Source organism: Anabrus simplex, chromosome 3, assembly GCF_040414725.1.
Source record: "Anabrus simplex isolate iqAnaSimp1 chromosome 3, ASM4041472v1, whole genome shotgun sequence".
Classification (NCBI taxonomy): domain Eukaryota; kingdom Metazoa; phylum Arthropoda; class Insecta; order Orthoptera; family Tettigoniidae; genus Anabrus; species Anabrus simplex.
In genome coordinates this window covers 48897230-48919971 of record NC_090267.1, presented here as the reverse complement: position 1 = coordinate 48919971, position 22742 = coordinate 48897230, and the positions used below count along the sequence as shown (strand labels likewise).

The 22742-nt window shown below is 39.9% G+C and overlaps 1 protein-coding gene across 1 annotated transcript in view; it reads left to right on the top strand.

Annotated features, from left to right (window-relative positions):
- LOC136866991 (recQ-mediated genome instability protein 1) overlaps nt 1-22742 on the top strand; it is a 107429-nt gene that overhangs the window by 22256 nt on the left and 62431 nt on the right. Inside the window, exons 3-4 of the mRNA XM_067144086.2 lie at nt 7534-7758; nt 11388-11521. Coding sequence (XP_067000187.2) covers nt 7534-7758; nt 11388-11521 — 359 coding nt within the window. The remainder of the gene's footprint in view (nt 1-7533; nt 7759-11387; nt 11522-22742) is intronic.

Sequence of the window (22742 nt, the reverse complement as noted above, 5' to 3'; positions counted from 1 at the left end):
CAAATTTATTCACCTTTATTCCCGATCACTAAGCAGCGCTTAAAGTGATCGTAATTATACTTATATATATTCACTGCAAATTAACACCCGAATTTTCTATTAATTTCCCGTAAATTAATTGTTACCCCTCATCTGCACACCAAATATTTTAAGTCCACCTGTCGTGACCCTAAGGGATGTACAACAGGCTGAGGACTTGGGTTCGGAGTTCTGGGAGCGTATAGTCAGATTGGCAAAATTTAAACACTAATTATATTCTACACCCAGGATATTCACACATCAATATATACAATAATACATACAATATAAAATTTCTGACACCATTTACTCTCAATCCCTTCTCAACTTCAAATCTATGAGAATGTCTAAGTCTTGTTCCTAGTACACACAAGAATACTTATAATGCATATATTTACTGTTGAATACTTAACTACGGAGTATAGCTGATTCTTGTACAGCTGACGTCTTCACTCTTCTCTTCTTGTCTTCTCCTCTTCTGCGTAGGTATCCCTGGAACTCGTTAATCTTCGCGGCGACGTGAATTATCCCAATTACAATTAAGCTGCTGGTCTATAAGCTGATATTCCAACACCTACTTTGACAATCGGTGTGGAGAATCTTTGTGATTGTTCAGCAACAAGTCACACTCAGTTCAAGAGCCTGATACCCCTCTATCTTACTATCACTTTACTGCGTACTGCGACTGAATGCTAAGTCTACCAGTACTCCAACAGTTCTCCCTGATTAACTATTCACTCTTCTGCGCGATACTGCCTACCGTCGAAAAGCCTTCTTTGAGGTCTACTAGTCCAAAAGCCTTCTTCGAGGGATCACAGTCAAAAAACCCTGTTGTTTACAAGTTACCCTGTTATATCGTTTCTTCTATTCTTTCTCGAATAATCCTACTGATTCATATACCACCACCACAAGTCACTAGTTCACGTCACAACTGCACTGTTCTCCGATTGGTTGTTGCGCACGGAACCACCCTGTCACGTTGCATTACACACATTGTTCTAGAACATTTGGAAGCTGTTTCTACGTCTCTTACACGTGACTCTGTATATTTCCAACCCAAAAGACGTGCGTATTTTAACTTACACAATGTTCCACAATATTGAGACACAAAGCTCTTGGCTTACGAGCTCCCAAAGCAACATCGAATATTCTAAATCTTTCTTTGAAATATTCTGTTATTTCTCTTATTATTATTACTGTCATTTATGAGTTATGAATATACACAAACTCTCCTATCATTTCCCTTCATGTATACATGCGCTCATATGCCTGCTACTTTTAAATCACAGGCTTTCTACCCTGGAGTTCGCGGATTCGAATCCCATTCGAACCCGTTCGCTCTCTCGTTAATACGCGGAAGGCGCGTCGTGAGCCGCCGTTCACGATAGACAGTGTAAATTCTGGAAATGCATCCATTTTCTTTCTTGCCATTGGCCAACTGTGATGAAGGCAATATTGATATTATTTCTAATAGAACTCTCATAATGTGTGGCCACACGGCTGCCACAATCAATGAAAATAAGAAAACTGCAAAGTTTTGAAATTCTGTCACCACTTTTGCTGGTTGCAGTCGGTCTATCTTTGATGTGAATAGATCTCTAACCTATCTTTTGTGTTTGTCAATTTGTAGGAGTGTTCAGCCTAATCTCTGTCTGTCATGGAAACAGTGGCTCCTGCGAGGCCATACTGTCTTCGAGAAGATCTTTTGCAGTGCATACTGTCCACACGGGAGAAAAAAAATGTCATTCAGTAGCTGTGTATAATGTGCCGACTTTGACAAACCTGTTAAGTGCATTGTGAAGTTGTCCGAGCCATTCCATGTTGGATTTCTAAACCTCTCTCCTGTACAACCTTACCCTCATAACTATGTGAAGAGGCCTGTAATCTTTCTTTACAACCTTATGAATGTGATTACCCTAGTGAAGATCATTCCTTATACAGAGGTGCCAACCTTTGGAGTGGGTTATCAGTAATCCCCTCAATTTAAAAATTTTGATTCAAATCCAAAATATATCCTTCTTCTCTCAATAATGACATGTCCTTCACCCTTCTCGACATCAGTGTGTTCTAAAGTATATAATATTACACAACAAAATTTGGACATCACCTGCTAGCACTGTGGAAAAAAAAAAACTTTATAGTTTATTTCGCACCCAACAGCTGCTTTTCAGTTTAGGTTTTCTTGAAGGTTCCTTCCTCACAGTGATGTTCTTATCTTCTGGACTATTAGTGATTCCAATGTAGATGTGCTTAACGTTAGGCCCGAATTCTGTCTGATTTTTCCTATCAACACTGAAAACTCCTGTGAGAAAGTTACTGTGAGGTACACAGTACTGCAAATACAACATTACCCAAGGTTCTATAGTATAAAGGAGAAGAGCTCCTTCATTCACAACGAGTTTCACAACGCTCACGGGTAGCAAAAGTAACAAACGATCGAATACGTTTAGTTGCCGACTCATAAACACTGAAAACAGGAGGGTTGAGCCGTATGCTCGAAAGAATAGAATGTTCTTCGTTCCTTCTTTTTGCAGAATTGTACATTTTCGAGATAACGTCGCTTCTCCTTTGACCGTAATTGCGAGGTGGAATCCGTAATAATTACTACAATCCGTAATTCTTGGCACCTCTGCTTATAGTTACCCCTAGATACTTACAGTAGATGCCTCCGTGACTCAGGCGGCAACGCGCTGGCCTCTGACCGCTGGGTTCTATGGTTCAAATCCCAGTCACTCCATGTGAGATTTGTGCTGGACAAAGCGGAGATGGGACATGTTGTTTTCCGGGTACTCCGTTTTTCCCTGTCATTTTTCATTCCAGCAACACTCTCCAATATCATTTCATTTCATCTGTCATTCATTAATCATCGCCCCAGAGGAGTGCGACAGGCTTCGGCAACCAGCACAATTCCTACCCTTGCCGCTAGATGGGGGCTTCATTCCATTACTGACCCAGTCGGGTGACTGGAAAACAGGCTGTGGATTTTCACTTACAGTAATCCCCATGATGTACTATCATACCACCCCTTTCCTAATCATGCCCAGTTACTGTGTTCTGCATCTCTTTTCAGCTTCTTTTGGTTTTCCATCTTCATCCAGGCAGGAGGCAGGCAACCACACTCAGCGGTCTATTCTACCTATGATATATTCTTAAATTAAATCCTGATTTGTTATTTTTTACCATAGTTTACAGGGAGAGTCTGTGATGTTGCATGCACTGATTTTATTGAGCCATTGGGAGGTTGAGATGTACTTAGGTACAAAATCAATTCTCAAGTTATTTGGACATTCTTTCAAATGAACAGTCTCTCTTGTGCAGCCAATGCTGCAAGTAATTTCTCCAGCAGCCAAAGGGACTTCAACACGCATCTCATAGCGGTCTCTTAATTACATCTAATGCCCAAGTTGAACGTTCCCTTCGGACTTGCTCAGTTTACAAGATTACAAGTACTTCCAACATGATAACATCAACACTATTTCTATATTTTTATAATAATGTGAAGAGGGCCAACACTGGCTTTAGTAAAACAATTCATCTTAGTGAAGCTTATTATTCGTAACGACTGATCACAAATTTGAATACATGTTGTTCAACCAGTGATTTCATTTCAGTTTACTACTGATGCTATTGTTTATATCCTACAGTCTGAGTGATATTAAGAAGTTATTTCAGCACTAAAAGTGTTTTCAATTAATCCGCACATCACAATCTAAATGGGGAATATATAAACAATAACTACCCTAAGTAATAATTGCATGGAAAAATGGTATATATTATTAAGCTTTTAAGTAATATTTTCTTAACAGTTACCCAGTATATACATGAATTATATTACATTGATGATGATGAATCACACGGAACAATTGTATATATTACTAAGCTTTTAACTAATATTAATGTTCACTGTTTCCGAATTGTTAGAGTATAATAACTGTGTGATATTCATACAAAATATATGTCAGTAATAGACTTCGATGGGATAATCTCATATACATAACAACCAATTCAGGATCCTGATCTAGCTTGGTAAAATAAGTGGCTGATGATGCTTGTAACACAAGCAAAACATGTCACACAACAATTAATGTAAAACAAGTTATATCCTAATCATAAGTGTTGTAAAGTATTGATTAGGTGGTTGTCAATAAACAAATTGTACTTTATAGTATACATACCACTTAGTTGAGCAGCTTGTGTCCTTTCTCCCAACTCTTCCCAGTTCAAACTTAGCAACATTTTTGTAACGTTACTCTTTTGTCGGAAATCACCCGGAACAAATCGAGCTGCTTTTCTTCGGATTTTTTCCAGTTCTTGAATTAAGTAATACTGGTGAGGGTCCCATACACTGAAGCCAGACTCGCATAATGTGTGGCCACATGGATGTCAGATTCAATGAAAATAAGAAAACTGCAAAGTTTGAAAATTCTGTCATGTCTTGTGCTGGTTGTGATCGGTCTATCTTTGATGTGAATAGATCTCTAACCTATCTTTGATGTTTGTCAGTTTATAGGAGTGCTCCTTTATATAATGATCACTATGTTATGAGAATGCTTTTTTTTTTGTTTTTTTTTTTGTTTTTGAATGCTGCTCTTTATGACTGCTTATAACTGGTGTTGGAGTGCAAAGTCCTTTTGAGAGAATGAAAGCAAACACATTATAGACGATACTGGACAGTTCTGTATTCTTCCGTACTAAAATGAGAGACAAGTTGACAGTGGCGCATATGGCGGCCCGACCTTAAACATCAGACGGCAAGAGTAAAATTACAAAAGTTGCATGTTCAAATTGATGGAAATAATCAAACTAAATAATGATTTTTGCTTTGTTCTACTACAAAAGTTGAATGTTAATACTAATAGGAATAACTAAACTCAATAATGATTTAGTTTTGTCTGAATCCTTGGCTGAATGGTCAGCATTGAGGCCTTCAGTTCAGAAGGTCCCGGATTCGATTCCCGGCCGGATCGGTTATTTTAATCACGTCTAATTAATTCTTCTGGTTCAGAGACTAGTTGTTTGTCTTTGTTCCAACGTTTCTCTTCATATTCAGACAACACACTGCATTTCCAACCACCACAGAAACATGCAATAGTGATTACTAGAGCTCGGATTTTTAGGTGCTTAACACGTTCCGTGCGGTTCGGGTCACCATGTGCCCCGAAACATGTTACTCTTATCCGTCGGTGCGAACTTCCCAGAATTGCGAAGTAAGTAACTACGTCCTAGTTACGAATTTCCGTTAACTAATGGCAACATAGTGTTCCAATTGAAGCAAAGGATCGAGGCATACTGCTAGTTTTGATCGGCCCACCGGTGACCCGAAGGAAGTTTTTTTCATCTTCCGTTCATATCGCATCGGGTCACCCTGAGTCCCGATTGTTGTCTGACCTATATTTTTACGCGGGAATCGCTTAGCGCGGTTACGGTGAATGAAGCCTAGAGTGTTGCTGTCCGCAGATCGTAGACTGTTGTTTAAGGAGTACCACCCTTCTGATATCTGCTTTCTACATTGCTCTTAGGAAAGCCAATAGAGGTTATTGGAGTTATTGGAATAGTTATTGACATATTTACTATCTTCCGTATATAATATTTACAAGCAATTTCACGTCCTTTTTTTAGGTATGGAGCTTTCACATTCTGACACACCGGCGGCACGGAAAAGAAAGAGGGTTAGGACAGCACTGGGGTGGGCCTATATTACGTTCCGTGCGGTTCGGGTCACCATGTGCCCCGAAACATGTTACTCTTATCCGTCGGTGCGAACTTCCCAGAATTGCGAAGTAAGTAACTACGTCCTAGTTACGAATTTCTGTTAACTAATGGCAACATAGTGTTCCAATTGAAGTAAAGGATCGAGGCATACTGCTAGTTTTGATCGGCCCACCGGTGACCCAATTATTTCCGGGGTCATTTCTGTTTCACGCAATTGTTGAATCGGAACACTGTCGCACAGGTAAATACGCTGGAATGTCTCCTCAACAATAACGCACACAACAAGTGCACATGCATGGTTTAGGATGTCATACTAGGGAGTAAACAAAGTCAAATTCGTCAGGTCACCGGTGACCCGAACCGATAATAACTAAAGGCAGCATCGGGTCACCGGTGGGCCGATACGACGTAACATTAAGTCATCGAAATTCACTGCCGCAGGGAACGTGTTAAAGTTTACTTTAGCTGCCTAAAATAGACTTTCGAATGGGTTCTAAAATATTTTTAGGCAGATTCAGTTTTACGTATTTTAATAGGCATCAAGAGCCTCTGTTGCTCAGGTGGCAACGCGCCGGCCTTGCACCACTGGGTTCTGCGGTTCAAATCCCGGTCACTCCATGTGAGATTTGCGCTGGACAAAGCGGAGGCAGGACAGGTTTTTCTCCGGGTACTCTGGTTCTGCCTGTCATATTTCATTCCAGCAATACTCTCCAGTATCATTTCATTTCATCTGTCATTCATTAATCATTATCTCAGAGGAGTGTGTCAGGCTTTGGCAGCTGGCACAATTCCTGTCCTCGCCGTTAGATGGGGCTTCATTCATTCCATTCCTGACCCGGCCGAATGACTGGAAACAGGTTGTGGATTTTTATTTTCAATAGGCATCAATTAAAAACCATGTTTATTTTGTTAAATTGTTAATAACTCATTTGGCTCAGACGGTTAAGGCGCTGGCCTTCTGACCCCAACTTGGCAGGTTCGATCCTGGCTCAGTCCGGTGGTATTCAAAGGTGCTCAAATACGTCAGCCTCGTGTCGGTAGATTTACTGGCACGTAAAAGAACTTCTGCGGGACTAAATTCCGGCACCTCAGCGTCTCCGAAAACCGTAAAAGAGTAGTTAGTGCGATGTAAAACAAATAGCATTATTATTATTACTATTAATAACTCATTTGGGGGAAATATATAAAAAAGTTTCACTCACCTTTTTCCTTCAAACGTTGCAGAATATAATTTTACCATCCGATGTGAAATGGAGAAACTCTGTCACCACTTTTTAATTAAGGACGAGTTGGAACCTGACACTTTCTGCATAATCCATAGTGCACTACTACACTCAGTTTCAAGGCCATCCCGCTGGGTGCGCAATCAATGTCTTGCAATATCTCTCAAAGTGACACGTATTCTCTATAGTGTACTTCATGAAAATATTGATTTTATATCCATATAAATGAACCTTGAGAAAGCTTGATAAAATTTATGTCTGCTACATCATAGGCTCGCCTTGTTAGATATACGCTACTCTCTAAGACAATCGTGTATGGTGTTCAACATTGCATGCTTTCTGTAGTTGCAATACACTATAATAATTGCAGTATAGTATAATGATTGGAGGATACAGGCGAAATATTCAAATGTGTGATGGGTGAGAGTTGTACCATAGAATTTGGAACTTATTGGAATATTTTTCATACTAATTATGACTGTTTGTGACTTTCAGGTAAAATAACAGCCTATTTATGAGTTTCAGGTAAATGACTGAAAGTTAAGGACGTGAACTTCAGGCTTAGAATACTTGTTTACAGGTGGAGTATGTTCTGAACATTGCTCAGCCATGCTACTCTCAACTTCAAAAGATTCGAAATGTGTCGACAGAGAACATCGAAATCTCCGAGAAACCTATGCAATCGTGGGAGCCAAAAGGAAAACGCGTCTTCCAGTTGCACTTGTGCGATGGTGTTCAGGAGGTGAAGGGCATCGAGTATCAGCCAATGCCTTGCTTGGACAAGCCTCTTGTTCCTGGTACAAAGGTGATTTAATTTTCCCTTGTCGTTTACGAGTAGAATATCTGTTCAAATGGAAAAACTTGAATCTTAATTAAATAATAATGAATGAACAATCTAGAATTTCAACAAACATTAGCATCTTCAAAAATGTTAATGAAAATGTTATTATTCTGAGTTTATTTATACTTCCTTATTATAGTTCAGTATTGGAAAGGAACAAACAAGTGTCAAAGTCATGCACTGTATAGAGAGATGGGAGCAGGAAAAGGAACACTTACCGTATTTCTCAGAATTCAAGACGTATTTTTCCCTCAGAATCTCTTGTGAAAAATCAAGGGTCGTCTTGCATTCGCGACTTAACAGTAATGAACACCACTTGCAGCTACCATGGTAACCAGGCTGCTTGTTTTCACCACCCCTCCGCACACACACACACACACACAACTTGTTGACAATCAATGTTCGCCTCTTTATTATACATTGCTAGCCACAGCAACCAGTTGTACAATGCCTCTGTGTAACGTCACTGGATCTTGGGAAATAGTGAAGAGAGAATGACATTTTTTTAGCCTCTACAAAAACGTTTCTCAAATCCACAGAATGGCATCAAAACATGTGAGCTTTCAAATTCTAGAAAAGCCACGATTACTCAGTGGCAGTTAGAACGCGTCTGCAGTACCTGATGTTTAGTACAATTAAGTTTTATAGACAGCAGGAATATATTTGTGATGGATTGTCGTATTGCAAAGATAGGCGAAACAGGTATTGTCGGCAAATTTTCATCGGGTTCTCGTCGATATTGCGATGCCAATTTTAAGTTAATGGTTATTAAACACGCAGAAATGAAGAATATTGTGCAGCTGCAAGAAAATACGGCATAGGCTTAACTAAAGTCAATATTCGGCGTTAGCATGAAGACAATGATGGCTTAAAAAATGCGTACTGTACAAAAAATGCATTTAGTGACCTACAACAAGGACACTTTAAAGAATTCGAAGATGAAATTGTGAGGTATATGCGCGAAAAACACAAGGGTGAAATGGCCATACCACAGCGCAATGAACTAGTTCGTTGACCTTCAGTGCTAGCGTCATTATTAGGCCTATACATCGCTAGCCGCTGAAGTTGACCAAATCCGGCAAGCGAGATGTGCGTGTAGCAGCAGTTGGTTGTACCTCACGCTGAGTAAAAGTAACAGTTTTGTAGACGGCAGGAATATTTTCTTTTATTTTAAGTTAATAGTTATTAAACCTGCGGAAATAAAGAAAAATAGTGCAGCCGCAAAAAAAATACGGCATAACTTAAGCCAATGTTCGGCATTGGCGTGAAGACAAAGATAGTCTAAAAATGTGTACTGCACAAGAAAGGTATTCATATGATTTTACAAAGCACTTTTTAAGTCTGAGTTAACTTTTTTGAAGGAAAAAGTGGGGGTCATCTTGCATTCAGTGTAGTCTTGGATTTGTAGAAATATTATACACTGATTGAGCGGCCATCTTGACAGATCTTCAGTCTTCATGTGGGTAGTGTAGTATAAGAAGAAAGCCATATAAATGCAAGGAAAGGGAAGAAACATAAGATAAATACAGATGGAAAGAGAGGTGCGTGGTAAATGAGTGTTGATTCTCGCCCTCCTCATGAAACTGAGGAGCAAACTCAAGCTCGTCCGGGGATGAGAAGAGATGGAGGTAAAACAACTGGGATTGGTGAGGAGAGAGCGTATCTATTCGAGGACGACAATGTATGAAGACGTGGGGATTTTCTTTGTCCTTTTGTGTTTTCATATTTGTCCTTGTCTTCTCTTTCTGTTGCTCCCTCTTCCCACACTGAATTGCCAGGCAAATGCTGGGGCTGTACCTTAATTAAGGCCAGAGCCTCTTCCTTCCTACTCCTAGGTCTCTCCTATCCCATTGTCTCCATAAAACCTATCTGTGTCAGTGCAAAAAAAAACAAAAAAACTGTCTTGTCCCCGCCACTCGGGTGCACAGAGTTCATGAGATTTGTGTAGTGACCATGAGGCCTGAACCGAGTGGGGTGTTGCTTCCACCTGGGGCTGTGTCTTTTATTCATCCTCTTGTTTTGACCTTGACCACTCTTGTTCTCTGATGTCAATGGTATTGAGTTTACTACTACTACTACTACTACTACTACTACTACTACTACTGCTACTACTAAAAGTTTTAATTTCGTACCCTGAAGGGGATAATGCCCCCTCTAAGTCCAGGGAAATTTGGAATGGTGAAGATGTATGGAGAAGGTGAGGGGGTTAGTGGACCTGGCCTATACTAGGAACTGTCCGTGCATCTGCTTTAGTGCAGGAGAATGGTAAACCATTCTCAGGACTGCTGACGGTGGAGACCGGTCTTTCTCCGTCTCCCGAATACAGAGGTGTAGAGTCGTGACCGCCACTCCTCTGGTCGGTTAACTTCCCGCAACCGAGGCAAATACTGGATCTTCTTCCCGCAACCGAGGCAAATACTGGATCTTCAGGATATTCTCCATTCTACTTTGGCGTTCGAGACCACAGCGCATGACCTTGAGTATACTGCGCTGATCACCGGGAGCTGGCAGTTCGCTTCTATAAATCTATTCGTCTTCGACTTCAACATATTTATGGATCTTCATATGTTGTTTTATAGTGTTGTGACTTTGTACCTGACAGTGTGTAAAAACTGACCCATTTGACCGTTCTCCACTGTTCATAAACATTGTGAGACTTTACCTATCATTGCGTGTGCCGTACTACCATTCATAATATTACATACTGTTTTCTTTTAAGTGACTCACAGTTTCTACCCCCATCATCATTTTATATTTCATCTTATACCGATCCAGAGTTCACTTAATCTTTTTCATATGCATTGTTTCTCATGTTTTTATGTTTTGAACGGCTGACGATGACCTGGACTATGGTCGAAACCGGTCCCATTTCTAATTACTATTAAATAAGAATGTAATCACTACATTTCTTTCTCTTATGTATTGAATAGGTTGAACCTCTTTTTCAATTATTCAATTTTAACGTTAATACTTTCAATACGGAACAATGACATTTTTATCTTTAAATTACAAGGGAAGTGTCACACTCTTCATGCTGAAACCTACTTTGAAATATTGGTGACATAACTGATGTGCTACTAGAAGATTTCATCCAAAAAGTTAGCTGCTGGTTTCCACTGCAAGGCCCCAAAATTAGAACTGTAATCTTACGTGGCCAGGCAATAACACGGTGCTGCTGGACATCCCTGCGTTACTGGTGAGCTGTGTGGATCTTGATGCACGTTTTCTGGTCACTGCTCGATTTCAGGTTTACCCCGCTCTACAGTCCAACCTGTCACGCCTAGTATCACTTTTCTCTTGCTTATATGCATAATTCAGGGGTATATTTCAGGGCCTTGCAGTGGAAACAGGCAGCTGTTGATTTGCACATGACCTTCTTTTACATCGGTTATGTCACCAAACTTTCAAGGTATGTTTCAGCATGAGAGGTGCGACACTTCTTTCCAAATAAGAAGAGACCTGTGGAGATTAGCATTGTAAAAGTGGTTAAAAGATCTCATCATTGAAAAAAAATTTTTTTTTTATTGTGTTGCCTGCGTATCTTTATATTGATATGGATGCTAAGTAAACACATTCTGTTATGGTGCTTGTAGGTAATACTTGTTGGACCCGTGGACTGTCGACGAGGGGTGATCCTTCTTCAGGAGCACAATCTACAGGTGGTTGGGGGCGAGATCGATTCACTACTCATACCTAACGCTACTGAGAATGTCTTGGCCAGGAGATTGTAAGTATACCATACAGTTATTAGTGCTGTTGATTGAGCAGGATGTGATTTGATTCAATTTCCAAGTTTTATATGTTGGCTCTTGTTCAAACACATTACGCTAAGGTGGTATTGTCTCATGCTTTAGTGGGTTACTTGGAACTAGTATACTGCTGTAAATGGTATACGGTATTTGGTACGGGTTACTTCATCTAGAGGTGCTAATAATATTTTGCCCTTTCTCATGCAGTATACTTACTTCCCTCTTGGATCGGTGGTGGAGTTTCGGCCTCCAGATCCCAAGATTGCGGGATCGGACCCAGCAGAGGTAGTTGTATTTTTGAAGGGTGGAAAAATGCCCATTGGATTTCCAGGTCATATGATATAGGCACATAAAAGATCTCTGGTAGGGAGATTTCAGACTATACTCAAATGAGCGAGAAGATGCAAACTGGGCAGGGTATTTTCATACACTCAAACATTTGTAGCAAACCGTTAAAGTAGCAGTACAAGTTTCCTTGCCTGTTATGACCATGGTTTGTAATATATATTCCCCTATCAAATCAGCCTCTTGATATCATTGACATAATCAAGTAATTAAATCAGCTTCCACATCCTTTCTTGCTTGTGTCTACAAGCGTCCTTGCTTGTCATGGGGCTCTTGAATGCTTTGCCCCCGATAGATCGGCGCACAGAGTGCAAGAGGGTTAATAATATCAAACAGGTAAACATTTACTTCAAAATTGAACTGTTTTAGTGTTATTATCACAAACAAGACAAGAGTATTTTGAACTTCTAGTGTTCTACTGCTCATTCCTAATCATGTAACACCGAGGCTTACCATTCGGTTGCTGTGGAGTGTGTGACGTCATGTGGAATCGAGGTTAGTGATGTTGTGCGGAATAGAGTGCTCACATGATATTCTACGCTAATCCAGACACCACTCTAGCATGATACTACGTGATAGTCAAGCTAAACATTTAGGGCCGATTGCAGAAATACTAACTAGTCTTAAGCCTTAGACAACGTCTACCTAAACAACCTCTAAGTTGCGCATGGTCTTCCATTGCATAAATAATGTTCAGCTGGTGTTTAACTGGACATCGTTTAAAGTTTCAATATTGGTTCCAAAATGGAGGTAGAAGTACCTTTCATCCAACTCTGCTTGTCGCAACCAATGAAATTCGTCGGTGCTTGTGCCGAGCGCTAGTCAGCTGTTGTCTTCCTACACGTTACTCAAATATGGCTAAACATGAGCCTGACTTGCCCACACATAAGAATATCGCTTTTGGTGGAAATTAAATCTCATAATATTATCGACGTTAAAGCGACACGCCACCGTACAAGGAAGTGTAATTTTGATTATAGTGTTGTTACAGTGAGTGTAATCTAAATAGCTTCGGCTAAGGGAAGATGAAACTATAGTACTGTGCAACCTAATGAGTTGTACGGGCCATATAGATGTAGCTTGCATTCCGGAGATCATAGGTTCGAAATCTATCATAGGCAGCCCTGAAGATTGTTTTCCGTAGTTTTCCTATTTTTACACCAGGCAAATACTAGGGCTGTTGTTATGGCCAGGACTCTTCTTCCCCAGTCCTTGCCTTTTTCCCATCTCCTAGTTGCTGAAAACTTATCTGAGTTAGCGCGATGATTATATAAAAAAAACCACAAACTATTTTGTTGTTGTTACTATTATGTGTGCTTATGTGTGCAGTAAATCCCTCGTAGATGATGTACTGTATGTGACAGTCCTCTATCGGGACAAGTAATTCTGATACATATGTAGTCGAAGTGACCTATAATTCCATGGAAATTATCCCATGTATATTGAAATATATCGGTTGCCAAGAATTATAGTCAAGTTGACAGCTACCAGACTGTCCCTTGTGTCAGTCTCAAGAAACAAGTCTCTTGAAAAGTGAATTGTATTTTAAGCTGTACCTGCTCGTACATTTCAAATGAACTGCTGCGATTTTGCAGCAAACGGCACACAGAGGGCCGTCGGACTAACCTTTCTTCCCGCAATCGTCTCAACGTGATAATACAAATTATGTGTTTCATGGTACATAACCTCTAATTGTGATTCAGTCCTGACATTTGAGGTTAAGCAGTGTTCTCGGTAGTGTTTAAACAGGGCTGGTTGAACATCGGTTTTAGACAGTGTCTAAGTGATAACGTCTCTGCAAGCAGTAGCCATACTTAGACATTGTTTAACCGTAGATATTGTCTAAACACTGTTTCTGCAATTGGCCCGTAAACTTCCGATGTGATTGATGCAGTTATGCTGATAATAATGAAGATTTATCATTTAAACAATCAGTTTTACAGTATTTATGTTTTAATTTAGAGCACCCAATGGCTCAAATATGTATTAATATTATCTAACTAGCACATGTCTAGGTTATGTTAGCTGGGCGGTCTATAAAAACAGCAGGGTAGTGTGCCCATTAAATAGGTCCTAGGTTGAACACTGCACATTTTATCATAAAAACTAACATACTACTGAACCCTACACAATTAGACCTAAGACTGAAAAGTTTTCTCCTTAATATTTTGAACAAAACAGAGCTAAAATCTCATATAGAAGTACATGGAAAAACTAGCTCTTCTGCTTTAGTCACTCAAGATAATAGATGGCGGTTTACTACCATTTGTGGTAATCGACAAAAGACTACGAATAAGTGCAAAAGTGGCAGACTGATGAATTTATGTAACTGTACACAAGTTTCAGAGATCGTAACATCAACACTTGGTATGCTGATACGGGTAATATCTAAGATTAAAATAACCTATGGCTTTATTGGGAAGTAACTCCAATATTCTTCTTATTATTATTAGATACAACTTTTATTTAATCTGTTAGCAATTAATAAATTTGTGTGGCTATTTCTAGCCAGGTGCAGGCCTTGTAAGCCAGACCTTCCGACAATGGTGGGCGGCATCTGCCATGTGTAGGTAACTGCGTGTTATTGTGGTGGAGGATAGTGTTATGTATGGTGTGTGAGTTGCAGGGATGTTGGGGACAGCACAAACACCCAGCCCCCAAGCCATTGGAATTAACCAATGAAGGTTAAAAGCCCCAGCCCAGCTGGGATTCGAATCCGGGACCCTCTGGACCAAAGGCCAGCACGCTAACCATTTAGCCATGGAGCCAGACATTAGTAAATATGAAATTGTATCAAAGACCAGATGTTAAGACTGAATGAAAATTACTCTACTCCTAGAGTTGACAACATTGACTTTCAAACAGTGACCACTACTAAGTTATGTACAAATTCTGTAAGAAAACATATGTTATAGTACTGGTACTACAATTACAATTGTCAGTTAAGAAATCAAAACAAATACAAGGGGCTGGTGACTCTGACGACTTGGAATCTCCCAGTTGGCCTGTAGGGTGGGGCTGCCCCTTCCGTGTATTGTTCTCAGCGACCGGCTTACGTGTGAGTTTCTTTGAGATTCAGCGGGAATGTTCTGCCTCCAGTGACATCGTGAAATTTCTGGATCAAATTACGCGAGCTATAAAAAGGGAGACTAGCCCCGAAGAGTCAGTCAGAGTTGGACTCCGTGGGGGAGTCAGTGTGACACTCAGTGAGTTGGGGTTCGGTGGCTGGGCTGAGGGCGACAGAGGTGTTGGCTGTTGCCAGTGTCCCAAGGTCTGAACGAGGAGCTGTTGTTGTGGTGTTGGAGAGACCAGTGTGTAAGTGCAGGCGACAGAACGAAAGATGGTACTGTGTGTTCGTGTAACTTTGTGGACTGAGGATCGCCGTGAGCCAGCGAGAAAACGCACTATTGTGAGTGCGAGGATAAATGGACCTGTGTTAATGTTTGCCATTGTGAGTATCGTCCTGCTGTTGAATACTGTTGAGCAGTTCAGTTGCTCACTGCATGGGACTGTGCAAAGTACTGGACTATCATTGAAGTTGAACTGACGAACAGTCATCATGTGTTGTATAGCCAGGGGCACTGTTTTCAAATCCAGCTGTCTACGCACGGTGGCTGTATGAGTTGATTGACTGGACTTGGGGAAGTGAAATTGAGGCTTAAGCGTCCGCAGGTAGATGAGCGGGCTGGACCTCCTACTGTGTGTACAGAAGAGAGATTTGTAAATAGACTGTAATTAGTGAGTGTGGCCATTTACAACTGGTTAGAATTGTGTGTGTTTAACCCTTACCCCTCGACTGAAAGTTCTCTGTTTTGTCTCTACTACTCGTATTTTAAATGTAAATTTTTATCTTATATGACCTGTATTCATCTTTCATGATTTTGGAGATAGCACTTGCTTTTAAATGATGTAGTTAGGCTATACACGTTTACAGAAAGCTATATTGGAGCAAGTAAAAGCAATACCGCATGTGGAATTTAAGACAAATTATTTTGCATTTTAATTATTATTATTATGATTATTATTATCGTTATCGCATACCGATTGGTTTTGTTAATAATTTCAGTGTACAAATTATCACTAAAAAGCAATTGAAAAACTGTAATCATTCCCTGGTTTCATACCTCGCAGTAGTTTGTAGGCTGAAACCACTGTAAACTGCGATTTCTTGAAATCTGGATCTGTTGATTTACAATTGTGCCAGCCGTCGGCATCAGGTACATGTTGGGTTACGGTACACAAACCGACGATCGTCACTTCGCTTTTAGGCATCGTGAAATGCTATTAGATATATTCATTAGGAGCAGAGGTGCGAAAATACTGTGGTTTCGTATGTTGCCTGACGTACACAACACTTATGACTAGAAGAGCACGTGGCGACCATGTTTGTTTATTATCGCTTGAGCTTTCGTGTGCGTGAGTGGACAGCTGACGGCTACACTGCCATCTAAGGCCCGGTTTCACAGTATACGCTTAAGCCTTGGATCGGGCTTAAGCGGGAGCTTAAACTCTGGACGAGTTTCACAGTGGGGAGTGCAAGTGGTAAGCCGAGCTTATCTGTGACTGGCTTAAGCTGTATGAAACTGAGGTTTAAGCTAAGAATTCAGATCAGATGGTAGAGCGCTGGCCCTCTTATAGCCCAACTTGGCAGGTTCGATCCTGTCTCAGTCCTGTGGTGAAGGTGCTCAAATTCATAGTTAGTGGGACGTAAAACCAATAACATTAATAAATAACTTATATTTCTGAATATATTTCGAGGCTCAAGAGACAAAAATGTCGGTCGGTCACTTGCTTTCTTGGCTTACGCTGCGTGAACCATCAACGATAGACCCCAAGTGTAAGTGTATGAATTGTAGAGCATAGAAACCTCTACAAAAAAGTCCGCGATGGTATATACCTATTTCCAACCGTTTGCCCTCTAGAAACGATGTATAACCTACAAGTCAATCAATCATAGGCTACGGATGTAAACAAAGATGAGAATTGAATCACTGCGCATGCGCAAGCATTACCAACTTCGGAGATGTTCAGCTTAGTAAAGCTGCACATGGTCCCCCTACTGTGAAACTCGTAGTGTTTAAGCCAAAGAGTAAGCCTTGCTTAAGCCGCGTGCTTGGCTTACTAAAGCTTCGGCTTAAACTCAAACTGTGAAACCGGGCCTAAATGATAGATTTTTGATTGACTGTCAAATATTATCTGGATTCTACAAAGTTTCACGTGGAACTAAAAGATGGCAGTACAGTATATCATCGTGTATTTTGTCGGCTAAGAGACAGCAGACGAGGGGTGGGCGATGAAATGTATATATGTGTGTGCATTTATTAGATCATGCTGAAATAAATTAGAGTAATGAAACAGATGGAGTTTTATTTGTAACAAATGGTGTCAGAAGTTAGAATAGACCCCATGTGTGTGTGTGATACATCATTGTAATCAGCGTGAATCAGCGGACCAGGTACTGCAGGTTTCGACCGCCATCGGGAACATTCCACAACGTTGGTATATAGTAAATGCACACTCATATAATTATTCTTTTTCATATTTTGTTAATTACTGCATGCCAGTTGAGACCAGAGGCCACACGAAAATGGAGGCTCAGTTAAATGCACTCTTTGATACGATGTTAAAGAAGATGGAGGAGAAACTAGAAGATGGAAGAAAATCACAAGAAGATGTTGAAGATGGAAGACAATCGAAAAGAGATGAAGGACAGGCAAAAGAAGACAGAAAAAGGCCAGAAAATGACATTGGAGAAGTTGGACGTAGGCTATACGAAGATGGAAGGAAGCCAGAAGAGAATAGTAGAAAGCCGAGAGAGGTGGTTACACGAGATAAAAGACGGCCTGAAGAAGTCGGAAGACCACCAGGAGAGGACGGGAGATGGTCAGAAAAAGATGGAGGACGACCAGAAAAAGAAGGAAGACTGCCATTAAGTGCTAGTAGATGGTCGAGAGAAGACTGAAGACGACTATGATAAAATGGAGGATGGTCAGAAGACCACCAGGCGAAGATGGAAGATGGTCAGAAGAAGATGGAGGACGACCAGAAGAAGACAGAGGACCGCCAGAAGATGCTGAAAGATGGCCGAAGGAAGACTGAAGACGACCAGAATAAGATGGAGGGCGACCAGAAGATGGAAGATGGCCAGGAGAATCAAAATCAAATCAAAAAATCAAAATCTTCTTATTTGCAAATGAGGTGTCTGCCTCGGTGGCAAATGGTACACTAAAATACATTATTGTCAAGCATTAAATATTAAATTGACAAGAGAAGAAAATTTTCCTATAATACAATATTATACAATTTACGTTAACATTGTTTTCTATTAAACACACAGCTCATCCTTAATAAATTTATATTGTTTACAAAATTCTACTTATAATATCTCCTGTACTACTTACAAATATAGTCAACTGATATACAGTATGTGGAATTACTTCAAATGATACTATACAACTGGTATAAGATTAATATTTACATTGCATTTATTTATTTACTTTTTTTTTTTCTTTTTACCCGTTCTGGATCCTAAGTAGCATAACGACCTGCTGCGTCTTAACCAGAGCCCCTTTTGCCACCACTTTTCAGAGTTCCTGAAGGGCCTTCACAGCTACCGTAGCGGTCCCAGGGCCCTCGAAGTCCCCACTGTACTTCACCCCTACAGGCAGTCCCCTACTTTGGCTGTCCAAACTCCTTAGACCAGGGGATGGAATTAATTTATTCACACACATTTTTTTTTATTTACAATAACCTGCACTGGTCGAATGCCCTCTAACACTTCATTTATTTTCTCTGTTGCTGTTCATTCTCTTCTTGAATATCTGTACAGATTTTGGAAAAGGATCAAACACTACCCCTGGTAAACTGTTCCACTCCTTCACACCCTTCCCAATGAATGAAAATTTACCCCAATCGCTTCTGCTAAAATTCCTTCTAATTTTATATTTGTGGTCAGTCCTGCCGATATAATTATTTTCCAACTGAAGCCTCTCACGGATATCTTCCCATGCTTCTCCTGTATAGGCTCTATATAATCCTATAAGTCTAGTTTTCTCCCTTCTCTTACTTAAAGTTTCCCACCCAAGTTCCTTTAACATTTCTGATACACTACTCTTTCTCCTGAAATCCCCTGTTACAAATCTTGCTGCTTTCCTCTGCACACTATCTATTTCTTTTATTAGGTATTCTTGGTGAGGATCCCAAACACTGTTTGCATGTTCCAATAATGGACGAACCATACTCAAGTAACTTTTTTCTTTTAATTCTTTGTTGCATCCTTTAAGTAGCCTCATTATGACATGTAACGATCTGTATGCTTTCCCAACAATGTCATCAATATGACCCTTCCAGTGCAAATTACTTTCGAATCACACACCTAAGTATTTGCACTTGCCATCTTTTGGGATAACTACCTCATCCAAAGTATATTCAAATTCAGTTTTAAAGCTCCTGTTTGTAAAAGTTGTAACAGTTGATTTGCCTCCATTAACCTTCATATTATTTTCTTCAACCCTTTGTTGGATACTTTCAAGGTCCCTTTGTAGTTCTGAACAATCCTCAATGTTGTTTATTTCCCTATAAACAATTATGTCATCTGCATACAATCTTATTTTTGATGTTATATTGTTCCCTAAATCATTTGCGTATATTAAGAAAAGTAACGGACCGATTATACTACCCTGTGCAATTCCCTTCCAAACTTTCTCTTCCTGAGATACATTATTTCCTACTTTGACTTTCTGAACCCTTGAATTTAGAAATGTTTTATCCAACGTGTAACCCTTACATTCAATCCTATTCCCTCCAATTTCTTTAATAATATTCCATGTTCCACTCTATCAAAGGCTTTGGAAAGATCTATGGCTATGCAATCTAACTGACCTCCTGAATCCAACTGATCTGATATGTCCTGCTGAAATCCCACCAGTTGTGCCTCACAAGAAAATTTCTTTCTAAATCCATACTGGCTCCTCATGAACCAATTTTTATCATCACATATCCCTCTGATGTACTTCGATATTAAACTCTCCAGTATTTTACAAACTATACTGGTCAAGCTGATTGGTCTGTAGTTCTCTGGTTTCCGTTTATCACCCTTTCCTTTATAAATTGGTATTATTATAGATTCCTTCCATTCCTTTGGTATTACACTATTATTTATGACATAGTCAAAGAGAAATTTTAAATAAGGCACTATGTACCACCCCATTGTCTTTAATACCTCCCCAGTAATTTGATCACTTCCTGCTGCTTTTCCTTGCTGAAGCAGTTGGATTTCTCTGAAAATATCTTAGTTTGTGAATGAGAAGCTTCTTGTTTCCCTCTGTCTCTCTCCCTCTCTATCTTCTGTTTCGGTTTCCAACTCTTGACAATCATCTACTGAATCTCTAAATTCCCTACTAAATAGGTTTGCTTTCTCAGTTTCTGTTAAATAGTGTTCACCCCCTTCTCCCACCATTGTAGGAATTTGGATTCCTTTTCCTTTTTGATTCCCGATATATGAATACAGCTTTTTCCATTTCCCTTTGTGGTCATTACCCTCTTGAAGTATGCCATTCATATAATTCTCTTTTGCTTCCTTTTTCACTCTATTCAGTTCCCTCATTAGCTGTTTTCTAGTTTCTCTACTCTCCCTACCCTCTTTGATTTTCCTGTTTACTATTCTACATTTTTTTAAAATTTTCTTATTTCCCTTGTATAATAAACAGGGTCTGAGGTCATTTTACCCTTCTTAACAGGTACAAATCTCTTCTCTCCTTCCCAAAAGATTCCTTTAAATTTAGCCCAAAGTGTATCCACGTTACTCTCTTCACTTATCTAACAACTGAATTGTGATTTAAGGTAAGTCCCAAATTCATCAACTTTAGTTTTTCTGTACAATTTCTTGTCTTGTGTAACCCTCTTATTAAGCCTTTTTGGTACGAGTCCTACATCCATTATTACAGCCTTATGGTCTCCTATTCCTTCAAGTACCTCAGTTTTATCAACAATTTCCCATGGTTTAACCAAGAATACATCTAGTAAGTTATTGAGACGAGTCGGTTCTTGTACTACTTGTGTAAACCCTCCCTCCCAAATTAACTTATTTGCCAGTTTCAGTTCATGGGCTTCACTTGCAGCTCCATTCCATTCAACTTCAGGCAAATTTAGATCTCCCCCAATTATTACCATATCATTATTATTGTTTTTACGAGTATAATCTATTATTTTCTCAAAGATTTCCATGTCTCTTTCCTCTCTTCCAGGCCTGTATGTTCCTATAATTCCCACCTCCTTCATATTATCACAAATTAATTTTATCCCTAATATTTCATCCCTTTCATCGGTAAACCATTCATGTGAACAGTAAGTTTCCTTCACCAGAATAAACACCCCCCCCTCCCTTTTTATCTCCTCGGTCTCTACGATAGACTGTGTACCCTTCTGGAAATACTTCTCTATTACCCACCCCTTCTTTCAACCACGATTCCACTCCTATCACCACATCAGTCTCATAAGATTCCATCAATGTACCGGATTTTAATTGTTTATTTACTACACTTTGACAGTTTACCAAGAGCAATCTCAGACCCCCTTCCTCCCTAAAACTTGACTGTTGCAATTGGTTAACTTGAAATTCCTTACTATCCTGAGTTTCTTTTTCTAGTTGACTGAGCCAGCTTGAAGCACAGCTGGCTCTTTCTACTAGTTTTCCTGCTCAGTATAATAACTCAAAGGAGTTGCCTGTTTTACAGTACTGGTACATATCTTAAGATTAATAAAATCTAGAACAATATTTGCTATCTTTCGTTTACCTGAATTGTTTAGATGGAGGCCATGTTTGGTATAACAGTATATCTCAAAACTGCTGCATTCAATAACCTGAGTATTCCGAAAATGTTTACAAATTTTAACAATATCTGTATTGACCTTGTCCACTTCAATGTTCACACACGAGTCTCTACTCAAATCATGCCTGTGGGGCACGTTCACTACAAAAACGTTAGTGTGGGTCAGCTTCCCTAGTGTATGTTTAAGTTGTGATCTTACATTCTTGGCGTTGTCGTGAGCTACGTCGTTCGTCCCACCGATGATAAGCACTGCATCGCCGCTCCCGAAGTTCCTAGTTGCTGCTTCTACGTTTTCCACGACACTGCTGATAGAAGCTCCTGGATATATTTCTCCGGTTGCTGCTATATTCTCGTCGTTAATCACTCCTGCAATTCCCCTTCCTTGGCTATCACCAAACACAGCTACCTTCGCTGATTTAGGCCTAACTGGGTCTTGAATCTGAATTCTAGGCCTAAATTTTAAACTCGGCACGGCAACGGCAGCGGATCGCGATGATTTGGTTTCACGCCCGCGATCACTTTCTTCCAGAATTAAATTATTTAGGGCAGAAAACCTATTTCTGATGTTTATTTCCGGAAATTCAGTTGTAGATTTCTTCTTAGCCGGCCATCCACGAACTACTTAACACCAACTGCTCGAGTTTGTTACTTGTACCGGTATATCACTCGAAGAATGGTCAGTCCCAAATTCTAGCGATCGCAGTCTTTCTTTTAATTCTTGATTTTCAACTTTAAGAGTCTCATTGTCCTTTTTTAGAATGTTTATAATTTCTAATGCACTTTTATATTCCTCATCGACTGTTTTCGGTGCTTCGTCAACGCCGTCCCCAACAACAACATTCCGAACACACTGCTCGCAAATCCAGTCAATATTTTCATTAGTTTTTACGTCTCTAGGGCAATTTCCGCACTTATAATGCCACCATCGATCACATGAATCGCACAACATTCCATTTTTCACTAATCTTCGTCCGCACTTTTCGTCACATTTTACGGTTAATTTACTCGGAGAATAAAACACGAC